The sequence below is a fragment of the Antedon mediterranea genome, chromosome 9 (assembly GCF_964355755.1).
Source record: "Antedon mediterranea chromosome 9, ecAntMedi1.1, whole genome shotgun sequence".
Lineage (NCBI taxonomy): Eukaryota > Metazoa > Echinodermata > Crinoidea > Comatulida > Antedonidae > Antedon > Antedon mediterranea.
In genome coordinates, this window is record NC_092678.1 from 22,803,406 (window position 1) to 22,816,470 (window position 13,065).

Genomic DNA, 13,065 nt, shown 5'->3' on the forward strand with positions numbered 1-13,065 from the left:
CCTACACACATTTTCAAACGACGCTGTAGTTGAACTTTGAATGATTAATTCCACATTTGATATTACTGTATTACTGTCTTTTATAAGTTCATCTGAAAACAATGTCAGAAGTTTGATCCAGTGTAAATTGTCACTAAAAATAAATGTTTTAAAGGAATTCCGTAAATTCTCAACATGTGGTTTCATTTTAGGAGATATTTGATTGTCCAGTGATGTCGTTACTTTTTCTTCATGCTCTTTACTTACATATTTAAAATATTTTGCAAATGAGTAATAATTTGACGCCCTATTCACCAACCAGTGTCTCATTAATTTGTCAGCATGAGGTCCTAGAAAACTGATAGTGAAAACTCTTGTCATGTGTAAATACGGGTTTGTTCTTATTTCCTCGCATTCCTCAGAATCTAAACTAACAATTTCATTAGCCAAATAGTAACCAGCTAGAGCTTCTGACAATAACTTATATGGCCATCGGTAGGTCTCCTTAAAATTATCCTGAACAATTGGTTCTTCTTTGTAAACAAATCCTAATTCTAACGATAATTTAACTAAAGTTTCATTTTTTCCAACATTTTTTAATTCTGTGTCAGTAAAATATAGCAAATTATTCTGTAACCTATTGTAACTAATGTTTCCTAATATCAAAATTGCATTTTTATACTCAATCGGAATGTCTTCAAAGTCTATCACTTTTGTAGTACAGCTATCACCTCTGTTTTTGTATTGATTTAAAAAGGAAAGGAAAATTTCTTTAAACAAATTTGAAAAATTATCTGGGCTTACTTGATGGTGTTGCCACATTGTACACACTTTAAGTAATAAAAATGGGGATGAAAATAGTTGTGGAAACATGTATGTGTGATCAAAATCAACTTTATAGTTTTCAATTAATGACTGACCCAATGTATAATTGTTAATTGATTTGAAATATCTGTTTATATAGTAAAGTATATTTTCTCCAGTGAATCCCTCCACCTTAACATGAACATCGTAATACTTTTGTAAACTTTCAGTGAAACCTGGGCGCGATGTGAGGACAAGTGTGCTTTCTTCCAATTCTTCGCGTTTTAATATCATTGGAATATCAACTCCAGAGTTTAACTCATCTAATCCATCTATTAAAATAACTAATTCTTTTTCATGTTCTTCTATAAAAGTTTTTATAGTAGTTTTATTTATATCAATACCTGTTTTTTTACGAAAGTTCTTTAACTCAACTTTATCAACGATTATATCTGTGATGGTTTGATTTTCCTCGATATCTCTGACGTTTACAAGAAATAATATTTTACCAGCAAACGTTGCATCGTTGTCAGTCGCCCAGTTATAAGCTATATATTGAAGTAATGTTGTCTTGCCAATTCCTCCGTTTCCTGTCATCAATACTTTACATGATTTTGTAGAATTTATAATAGCCAATAGTTCTTGTAATGATGTATATTTTTCTTTTTTCTCTCGTTTTACAGTAGTGTATAATACTGGATCGGTAAACATCTGTGAAATATCATAAGTTGTAAACCCTTCTCTCCATGTCGGTGGCCTTATGCTTGGGTCTTTGAATTTTGTTTTCTGGTCTGCCGTTAAATATTTTTTAATAATCTCATCTGAAATCAATTAGGAATTATTCAATGAACAAAAAAACTACATTTATTGAAAACTCACATGAAATAAAATAACAGTACAGTCCAAATAAAACCTAAAAGACGTAGGAAGGTAACATTTTAGAATCTGAAACTGGCAAATAGCAGAATCTCTGTGTGTTACGCCAGTCATAAAAATATAAGTACTAACCTGTTGATTCATAGAAGTACAAAGTACCTAAGATGACGACAGTGATGGCAATTAATGTCATTGGTAAAACTATATATATATAAAAGATTAAACTGTTACTCAATTAAAATAACATAACATAACATGTATATAAATAATACTGTCAAATTATTGAAACATTATTGAAATAATGCTTATTTTTTTCGGAACATGAATGTTCCGTATGTTTAGTTGTATGAAAAATGTCTCATGCGTATTTTTTTTAAAGCCACGGCAATTAAAAAAAATACCATGGCAACCTTAAAAATGAAACACCACGGCAAATTATAAATGAAACATCACGGCAAAGTATACAAAATGCTATGGCAGAAGTGAGTTACAACGGCGGAAGTGAAACCCTTGGAATCTTCGATTTTTTCTGAGGCAAGTAATTATTTCCTCGAACAATTGATGTAAATAAATATATGGCTATAATGAGCATAGACTTTTCCTTAGGGGGCTTAGACGTACGTTCGCAATGACCTTGAAGGCAATCAAAACAGAATACCGAGTAAATGATCAAACAATCATGCTAGTTTCACACCAGAACACACACTAACTTACACCAACAAAATGTTATCTTGCTCTTTAGTCACGTGTGTTTACCTGCGGATCAATACGATCGTTTTGCTCATTGGTAGCATGCATGCTCCGGAATTTAAGCTTAATTACCTACCTGTAACTATTGATACTACGTGTTCCATTTGTTCCTCTGCATTCTCTTCTGCTTCCTCATTTTGTTCCTCTGCATTCGCTTCTGCTTCCCCATTTTGTTCCTCTGCATTCGCTTCTGCTTCCCCATGTTGTTCCTCTGCATTCGCTTCTGGTTCTTCTATTGGTTTAACAAGTTTAAACTTAACAAAATGTGTAACTACAAATCCCATATGTTAATGGCCCTTTTCCGGTAAAATACAAGCCTACATACAAACTTCAAAGATTGAAATAGTAAATCAAATCCCTTTCGAAGTAAATTCATTAATTAAAACATGTCAATTAAGAACAAATTTCTGGAAAATACTAACATTAATGGAAATTATAATAATTGGTAATTAACCAATACTTATTAACATACCTCCAATGTATGTTTGAGGTCTAAGTATTCTTAACATCTCAATGAATTTCATTATTTAGAACAAGGATCGTGATATCATTATAATGATAACGAGATACATACAGTACATACCAATAAGTAGCATTAGTGTTTCTTTTCCTTTTTGTCTGAGACAGTCCGCAAACTTTTTTATTTTGTCTGGTTCATCTGCAAGATGTTTGTCAATCTCAAGATGAAGCACTGCATCCCAAATATTTCTGTAGTTATGTTGGTTTATTTCGTAGAAAGCAGTAACACATAGCAATTCACCTTGATCATCAACTTGGCTCATGGCTTTATACAGTTGCTTACGATAAGAGGACAACTTTGGTCCATCCAGTGTATTCTGAACCCCATTGTTATTCATGTACCTTCTAACATGGTCTTTAGCCTTCTTCACTCCAAATAGTTCCGTAATCTCAAATAGTAAGTTAATATTAGTAGGTGTGATGTAAGCTTTTTCTTCGAGTATATTGAATAAATTGTGTCCGATAAAAGCTGAATTTCTAATATCACCCACATCTAGGTGATCAAACAAGATGCATTTTAACCGAAGGTAATTGTTCCCGTTAAAACATGTACTTAGGTTTGCTTTCAAGGTCTTAAAACCTTCTTCCATTGTAGAATTTATTTTTTTGTACTATTGGATGAGTGTAAGTAATATTTTATACTATCTTATGACAGCAACAACCCATAGAATATTAGATGATCTGTTTCCTTAAATCAAGTTAAAAAACAAAGGGAAAACCAGTTTTACAAAATGTCCTCGTTTGTTATCCAAAAATATACAACTTATCATTGACATATGAATGATTTACTTCAGGAAAAGGCTATTTCGTATAATTAGTCGCGTGGAAGCGACTCTATAGTTCACTAAGTCGGTCGGTCGGTCTGTCTGTCTGTCTGTCTGTCGGTCTGTCTGTCGGTCTGTCTGTCCGGTATCACTATGCGTTTTATCGCTTTATGACCTTATCTTGATATCAGTTTAATCTAGCTAAGTCAATTTTTCACAGAATATTCCTTATGGCCAGGAATCGATGTGGTTATGTTTTCACGGTGCGCAATAAAAAATTACGCGGTCTACGCACGATTTAACGAAATCACGTTTGTAATCATATCTTAACAACCATGAATCACAATTAAATAAAATTTGGTACTCATAAATTTCAGGGCATAAATCATCATATGGCAATACAATTACGTGCGTAGCGCATGTAACGCATGCGTACGCGCGCTTAAAATTTTCAAAATTTATTTTCGATGAAATAAGAGTACGTTTCAGGCAATTTTAAGCGTTTACAAAATTGCCATGAGTGCGCAGATTTTTGCGCGCGCACTGCGCGTTAAATGTTATTGCGCACACTTTTTGCCCGATTTCTGTTTTCTTGACTTAATTTTCAACTCGAAATTACGTTATACGAGCACGTCAAATGTGACAAAAAATATAAATGTTTTTAAACATTTCAACATTTTTAAACATGTTCAGTAATTTCGGTCAGTATAGTTCACTATGTCGGTCGGTCCGTCTGTCTGTCGGTCTGTCTGTCTGTCGGTCTGTTTGTCTGTCGGTCCGGTATCACTATGCATTGTACCACGCGACTTAATGGCTGTTGGCCTTGTTATCTACTACAGTTTACTTTTGTCTCAACGTTGTGTTAATTGTGGAAGTTTGATCAGTCAGTCATCACATCGAATATATACATTTTTTATCTATAAACGAAGAAGATAGCCCTAAAAATTAGATACACAATTTTCAAACTGGAATTTCTAAAGAAAATACAAAACAAATGTTGTTATCGAATTCAATGTAGGGTCAGGCCTACAGTGGCTTATGTTGACTAGTCTTGTACTTTCATCGCACCATAATCGAATTTAGATCACCTCGACGAAAGTGCGACAAACCAAACCAAAATATTGAATGTGTTTTAAGGCAAGCTAAATCGCCAAAAATATGATCGTATAATAAAACAGGAATACTTATATTATAAATTAGAGTACCGTAATTCAATATCAATTTAAAGTATCCAAGTATCCAGGCCTACTAGCACTTTTTTTCAATACTGTATAAAGTGTATTTATTGTATTCTTTGCATAGTCCCAAAACAGCATAATTCAATACACAGCGGACGTGTTTCAGTCGAGCTCTCTAGGCATGACATTTCTCTGAACAATATACAGTATAGCCCGGGAATTTTGAACGAGTCCGGCCGACACAGATAGGCACAAAGGCACTCCTTGGGCCTAGTTCAAGTGTCTTTCAACCTCGCATTTTTTAAAGCAACTAAAATATTTTTATAGCATGTTGTTTGTATAGCTGTCTGTATATTGATGATATTTTTATATGCTTCTTCATGCTGAAATTTTACATGCATTTTTAATCTGAAATTGTGTACGGATTTTAACTGTATTTGTATCGTTGTTTTTTTTTTGTATGATCTGTTTACGGTACCGTATTGACTCATTTCATAGCCGGTAAGTTTCTTCTTGATGGATTTTGACTTGGATTAGATTGTTGATTTATCATGGCTACGTTTCGACATACCGGTTTGCCTACTCTATTAGTGATCCTGCTGGCGGTGATAACAAAATGGAATGCCAGGGATGTCCAGAGAAATTCCAATGTTTTGCGTACAAGGAGTCCGTTTAAGGAATTCTTCACTAGCCAACATGGAATCACAGCACTTAAATTATGTTCTACGTCATACTTTGAAAAGGTATATCCACGTAAACACGGTCACGGAGGAAAAACTAAAACACGGGCAATACGACTTGGAGTTTTATTGAGACATTTTGCGTTTATGATTCTTGTTTTAAGTGGAGATATATCGTCTAACCCTGGACCCACAACTTGTGATCCATGTGGGCTGTGTTCAGGATCTGTGAAATCAAATCAACGAGGTATCTGTTGCGATGGATGTGACTCATGGTACCACATTAAATGTGCGAATATCTCTATTAAAGAATACAATCGCCTTGCCAAATCTGGCATTGCTACTCATGTATGGTACCTATCTTCAGTGATTCATTATTTGAAGATGATACTATTAATATATCTGATGTTTCGTACACAGAGTTATTAAATGCCAATTTGGAAAACGAAGATAGGCTGCTCAACGAGTTGGAATGTAAACTTCTTTGTGGTAAGGGTTTGATATTTATTCACCTTAACGTTAGAAGTCTACGTAACAAAATCGATCAAATTAGAGATATTGCAAAAAATACGAACGCATCAGTCATTGCAATAAGTGAGTCGTGGCTCGATGATTCAATCAATGATGCTGAAATAAAAATAGAAAATTTCTCCATAGAAAGGAAAGACAGAAATGGAAAAGGGGGTGGAGTGTGTTTATATATACGCAATACTATTTCATACTCAGTCAGAAATGATTTGGACAGAGAGGATATCGAATGCAAATGGATTGATATAATTTTGCCAAAGTCGAAGCCAATTTTAACCGGTGTATGCTATCGCCCACCAAAACAAGGTACATTTTTTAACTGTTTAGAAAACCTGCTTATGACTGTTGGAAACTTCATTGCTCAAGAAATTATTATTCTTGGAGACTTTAATGTAAATGTTTTAAATTGTAATCGTAACAACTATGAGTCAGTGACTAACTTCTGTAATATTTTCGGTCTTGAACAACTTATCACTGAACCAACTAGGATCAGTGATAACAATAGCTCAGCAATAGATTTGATCTTTGCCAGTGATCCTTTAAAAATTAAGGCCAGTGGAGTAATTCCTATTGGACTAAGTGATCACTTTTTAACGTTTTGTAGACGAAAACGGACTAATATCATTTCTGGCATACACAGAACAATTGATGTTAGATCAATGAAAAATTACAGTTCTGATTCACTGACTCATATGCTTAATAGTATTGACTGGTCAGATTGTATTAGTTTAACTTGTGTTCAATCTTCATGGGAAACATTTAAAGATAAGTTTCTGCGTATAATTGATTCAATTGCTCCTAAAAAAAAGTTAGGGTTAAAGTAAAAGATCAACCATGGTTTGACTCAGAATTAAGAGATCTTATTAGGCAAAGAGACAAAATGTTAATTAGATATCGTAGTACAAAGGATGTGATGCATCTCAAAGGTTTTAGAAAACTCCGAAATAGTGTAAATTATAAAATTAAAAAAGCTAAAGTAAATTTTTATTCTGAACAACTTCAAGAAAATAAATACAAACCAAAACAATTATGGAAAGTTCTTAAAGGTCTTGGAACCTCTAAATCAAATAATAATGACAAGAAACAGGTTAGTCTTGAGATCAACAATGAATATGTTCATGATAAGAAAGAAGTTGCTGAAGAGTTTAATTCGTACTTCACCAACGTTGCTGGAGAGCTAGTAAACAAACTTGACCCTCCTAGTAATACTTATAACTTGGAACATGTCAATGTCTTTTACAGTAGCAAAGGTGTCTTTCCTAATGATTTTTCTTTCATAGAATTATCTGAAGATAATGTTCTTAAAGCTTTGACCAAATTATCGACGAGTAAAGCTACCGGAATAGATACTTTACCAGCCAAATTCTTCAAAGATGGGGCTTCTGCAATAGCAAAACCATTAACTCATATTATTAAGTTGTCCTTCACATCCGGTATTGTACCCAAAGAATGGAAATTAGCGAGAGTCATCCCAATTCACAAAAAGGGTAGTAAAACGGTGGTAGGTAACTATCGTCCGGTGTCTATACTCTCGGCTTTTTCTAAAGTTGTTGAAAGACTAGTACATGACCAATTGATGGAATACCTTAATTCACTTATCTATGATTTCCAATGTGGGTTCCGAGCAAATTTTTCGACAGATCTTTGTTTAATTCACCTAACTGACCATATTAAAAAGAATTGGGATAAAGGTAATTTAACAGGTATGATAGTCTTAGACCTACAAAAGGCTTTCGATACTGTAGACCATCAGATTTTACTAGGCAAAATGAGAGCATTAGGATTGTCCCAAACAGTAATAGGTTGGTTTAAATCATATTTAACAGATAGATGGCAGGTAGTTGATAATTGTGGTACTCTTTCAACGTGGAAAAAAATAACATGTGGGGTCCCTCAGGGGTCAATATTGGGCCCACTGTTGTTCTTAATGTATGTGAATGATATGGAATCTGCATTGAGTAGTAAACTGCTCCTTTATGCCGATGATTCTGCTATAGTTGTATCTAATAAAAGTGTCGCCAATATACAAAATGTATTGTCAAAAGAATTAAAATCTATTAATTCTTGGTTATTAGATAATAGATTGTCATTGCATCTAGGCAAAACGTATTCAATTCTATTTGGATCTAAACGTAAACTCAGAAATCAACAAGAATTGAAAGTTACATGCAATGATTATATAATCACAAACAAACCTACAGTAAGTTATCTAGGACTTGAACTCGATAACAATCTAACTGGAGATTATATAGGTAAATCAGTTATAAAGAAAGTAAACTCAAGGGTAAAATTTTTATATAGAAATAGAAAGTACTTAACTTTCAGAGATCTTAAGTTACTAGCAAATAGTTTGGTGTTATGCCTTTATGATTATGCTTGTAGCGTGTGGTACTCTGGATTAAAAAAAACATTAAAAGTTAAATTGCAAACTGCACAAAATAAGACGGTCAGATGTATTCTTGGTCTTGAACCAAGGGATCACATTGGGGCTAATGAATTAAACAAACTGAATTGGCTCCCAGTAGACTTAAGAGTTAAACAGATAAAACTTTGTCACATGTATCGTATTATTAATGGATTAAGCCCTACGTTTATGAATGATGGTATTAGTAGAGCAAATGTAATTCACCAGTACAAAAATACTAGATTTGCAACTCAATCAATTTATAGACCATATATAGGTAACCACTCCCAAACAACCTTTGTTAACACGGCAATAACGTCATGGAATCACCTGCCAAAATTGATACAGTGTTCAGAAACCATCAATCAATTCAAAAGAAATATCAGGAAACATCTCAAAGAGGTTATGCTTGAAAGATTATAATTTATATTTATATTGTTGCTACATGTGTTATTGTTTATTGTAAATGTTTATTCTTATGGTGTTTTTATCCTTAAGGGCCACAATGGAAATAAGTTTGACCTTTGGTTACTTTTTTGTGTTACCCTGAATTCATTCTTTGTATTTTTTATGTTGTGTTATTTTATGAATTCGAATAAAGAAATGAAATGAAATATTATTACTCCTACTAACTATTATTACTACTCCTACTATTATTACTATTACTGTCCGTCTAATACAAAATGTGTATATTAATTGAAAGTTTAACAAAATAATGCTCACGGTGTGTTATTCCGTCTGCCTATCCAGGCCTACTAGCACTTTTTTTCAATACTGTATAAAGTGTATTTATTGTATTCTATGCATAGTCCCAAAACAGCATCATTTAATTATTGAATTATTACTCTACTATTATTATTACTCCTACTATTATTATTACTCTACTATTATTATTACTCTACTATTATTATTACTCCTACTATTATTATTACTCTACTATTATTATTACTCTACTATTATTATTACTCCTACTATTATTATTACTATTTATTATTATTATCAGTCTGATACAAAATGTGTATATTAATTGAAAGTTTTAAAAAAAAATGCTGACGGTGTGTTATGTCGTCTGCTTGCTAAAAAGATAGGGCGTACTTCGTTATATAACAGTCCACCATTCGTCTTTCGTCATTTTGTGTAATGTCATTCCGTCATATATTATGTAGTAGGCAAACTCAGTCGCAAAATGGCTTATGAATTGAAAAATAAACCCATATTTTAACAGAAATGCAGATTATATAGGCATATTCTAATTATTTATATACTCTACTACTTACTTATTTCTTCCAATTTCCAATGAACAATGACAGTAGTCTTTATTGCATTCTGTGTTTAGTAACAAATATACACTTTTCACAGTATTTGCTCTGCATTGCGTATTATCGTAGAGTAAACAACAATGATCGTCACAATGTGGACTTTACTCTCAACAATAGAGAGACTCTGTCCCTCATTTATCAATTCACATGATATGAAAAATAAACACCATCACTTTAATCAATCCCTTTGTACTTGTCTGAGGTGGTACATTCCAGTTCTATTATATCTAACTATAGAAAACTTACTCCAACAAAAGCAAATTTATTTTCGGTGCTAAACCTATTGGTACATCTAACAAGATTCTTGAAATGTTTTCGTCGACAGTAAACTTTTTTAATCACTCACAGTTTTCAATGTTAATAGACCTATAATGTAATTAAGACGTTATACCAAGATGAATGTCTGTTCATTATAACATAGTATGACATTTTGCAACAGTACCTCTAAACTGTAGAATTTGCAATGTTTATTAGTAGGCCTAGTTTTAAAATATGCCAAATTTAATTTCCAGGTTGACCTATCGATTTTAAAACCAATAAAAAAAAAGGTAACGAAGCATAATTACAATGCATATTTTATTTAATCAAAGGCATTGGTTAAACATAACTTGAAATACTTGGCCATAAAACAAATAAATAGTACAAACCAAGTGATGTTTTTCGGTAATACAGTAATATATATTAAAAGACCACAATTTCAGATAAAGGTTAATTTCATATTTTATTCCATTCTTTTTTCATCTGAAAACAATTAAAGTTAAAACTATTGCCACTAATGTATTTAAGACAACTACCTAAAATGTACGTAAATGTACCTTCATTTCTGGAGGGATACACTTTTTCGTGTTCTTTTACAATTTAAGATATTTGAGAATGAATAATAATGATGTGATGCCCTAATTACCAACCAGTGTTTCATGAATTTTCTTGATTTTGCATGGTTCATTAGCTAGTACTTCAATTTCTAATTTAAAAACGACATTCCAAATATTTTGTAAGTTATGATGTTTTAGGTTGTAGTAAGAAACCAAACGTTTTAATGCATCTGGATGAACTTGTCTCATGGCTTTAAACAGTCGCTTCCGATCATCTGACAACATTGTATCATCATCAATATATTGAAGTCTGTTGTCCTTCATATACTGTCTTATAAGATCTTCGGCAGGCTTCACTTCTGTTAGCTTCGTAATCTCTAATAGCAGACTTACATTAGTAGGTGTGATTAAGCCTTTTAATTCAAGTGCATTAAACAAGTCATTTCCAATAGCATCTGTAGTATCACTAACACTTAAATAGTCAATTAGACAGAATCTTAACCAATAATATCTTTCACCCTCATAATATCTACTGAGATCAGCATTCATGGTTTTAAACTTTATTTTAGATTCTGTAATTTTACTGTATTTTATTGTGTCTGCAAAAAAACAACAAATTGTATACATTAATTAATTCTTAATTCTACATTAATTCTTCTATTTCTGGTTAAAGGTCTTGATCGTATTAAACGGCATACACAAACAGGAGAAATAATATACAAAAATAATAACAGTACTGAGATCAGCGTTAATTGTTTGAAACGAACTGAGTTGATGCATACATTACGTCACAAATGTCCGTATTGCGTCAACTAGTATGGCTCACTGACACTCGACGCAGCTCTCTCATGTCGTAGGCCTACTGTGTCGTAGGCTTAAACTTAACATTTTTTGTGTCTATCGCGCTAAAATTGAGGTTTTATTGTTGGAAATGCTATTAGAAGTCTATAAATATCATATTTCGTTAAATTAACACTTTGAATTGACAGGTCTTGGTAGGTCTTGGTAGGTCTTGGTATTTAGGAAAACCCGTTTGAACGGTTTGGGATTTGTCAATGAATTGTGCTGTGTCTAAATTACATTACATACGGTATACAAATTATTAGTCGCGTGCAACGCGACTCCACAGCTCACTATGTCGGTCGGTTAGTCGGTTGGTCGGTCGGTAAACACTAACTTGAGCACGCGACTGCAGCCATGTATATGCCATAGCCATAGGGATTTAGTTCCCATTTGCGTTACCTGCGACTAACTTTGTGGTTGTTTTGTTGTTGGCAATAAACAATAAGAATTAATGTGAAAATTAATAGTTACCTACCATAATCACTTTCCGTTAATTTGCGATCCAAAACAAAACATGAGAATATGTTAGGAATAGCTATTACGATTGCAATGACCAGTGCTAAAACTATTAAGGAAAAAACAAACATTTATCAAAGTTAATTGTGAAGTTTCACTCCAAAATTGTAGATTAAAGTACAATAAAAAAAGAACAAATTAGTAATTCATAATTATGATTAATTCACAGTATGAATTGCTTTTTATGATTGATAGTGAATTTATCGAAAATAATTATAAGTTTTTATGATCAACACTTACCTGTACATATGGCTATAGGCTTCTTACATGATGAAGATATCCAGTTATGTTTAACTTGTTCTAAATTTAAATTAACAAAATAAAATTCTAAAATAAGTTAAAATATTAATATAAATTTTAAATCATAGTAAGCAACCAAATTCCAAATTTATTCCATAGCTAATTCTTCTTCATTAAATTATGATTAATTAGATTTTGATATTTTTGTAATTACTTTCACACGGTCATTATTATTATGTATCAGTTAGGAAATGTATTCTTAACTTCCTCAGCTACCCACAGGTGATGATTGTTCTTTGTAATTCAATACAATAAAATACTTACTATTATTACGCGTTCCTTTGCCTATAAGAATAAAATTAAATATCAAATATGTATTATGATTAAAACTGATCTAAATAATTCAGTTGATTTTTGATGAACATTAATCAGGTTTGATCTATTGATAGAGTTGCATCAATTTTATAATATATCTCCAATATATATAAACATATCTCCAAAAAAGTTGGAGATTTTTCATTAAATTTAGATAACAAAGCTAAAATTTAAGGCCCTATTTCAGGATTACAGAGCATGCATGGTTTAAGTTCATTTGATGATTACTTCTTCTTCTTTTTTTATTAGTTATTAGAAAAGAAAAAATAAATTAAAAGAGGCTTTTGAATACATTGCATAACATAGGTCAATGTTACATACACATTTACGATATTCTTTATGCTTACCGAAACGTGTAGGCCTAATTGGTTTACATTTATATTTCCGGTTACCTGTAGGATAGAAATAAAAATACAATATGTAACAAAATTCAAACCAAAATAATGTCATTAACCCATGACGTCATTTACCAAAG

General features: G+C 32.2%; 1 protein-coding gene across 1 annotated transcript; it reads left to right on the top strand.

Moving 5' to 3' along the window:
* Positions 1-5,421: 5,421 nt before the first annotated feature.
* On the top strand, positions 5,422-8,905 carry LOC140058329 (uncharacterized). The gene is made up of 3 exons (XM_072103892.1): positions 5,422-5,825; positions 5,918-6,855; positions 7,083-8,905. The coding sequence occupies exons 1-3, from the start codon at positions 5,422-5,424 to the stop codon at positions 8,903-8,905; spliced, it is 3,165 nt and encodes a 1,054-aa protein (XP_071959993.1).
* The last annotated feature ends 4,160 nt before the right edge of the window (positions 8,906-13,065 follow it).

Bases quoted from the DNA above. Each gene is read 5' to 3' on its own strand.
- LOC140058329 (XM_072103892.1), top strand. From the start codon at position 5,422: ATGGCTACGTTTCGACATACCGGTTTGCCTACTCTATTAGTGATCCTG. The intron at 5,826-5,917 runs GTACCACATTAA...ACCTATCTTCAG, and splicing joins TGCGATGGATGTGACTCATG to TGATTCATTATTTGAAGATG. The intron at 6,856-7,082 runs GTATAATTGATT...AACAACTTCAAG, and splicing joins ATTTAAAGATAAGTTTCTGC to AAAATAAATACAAACCAAAA.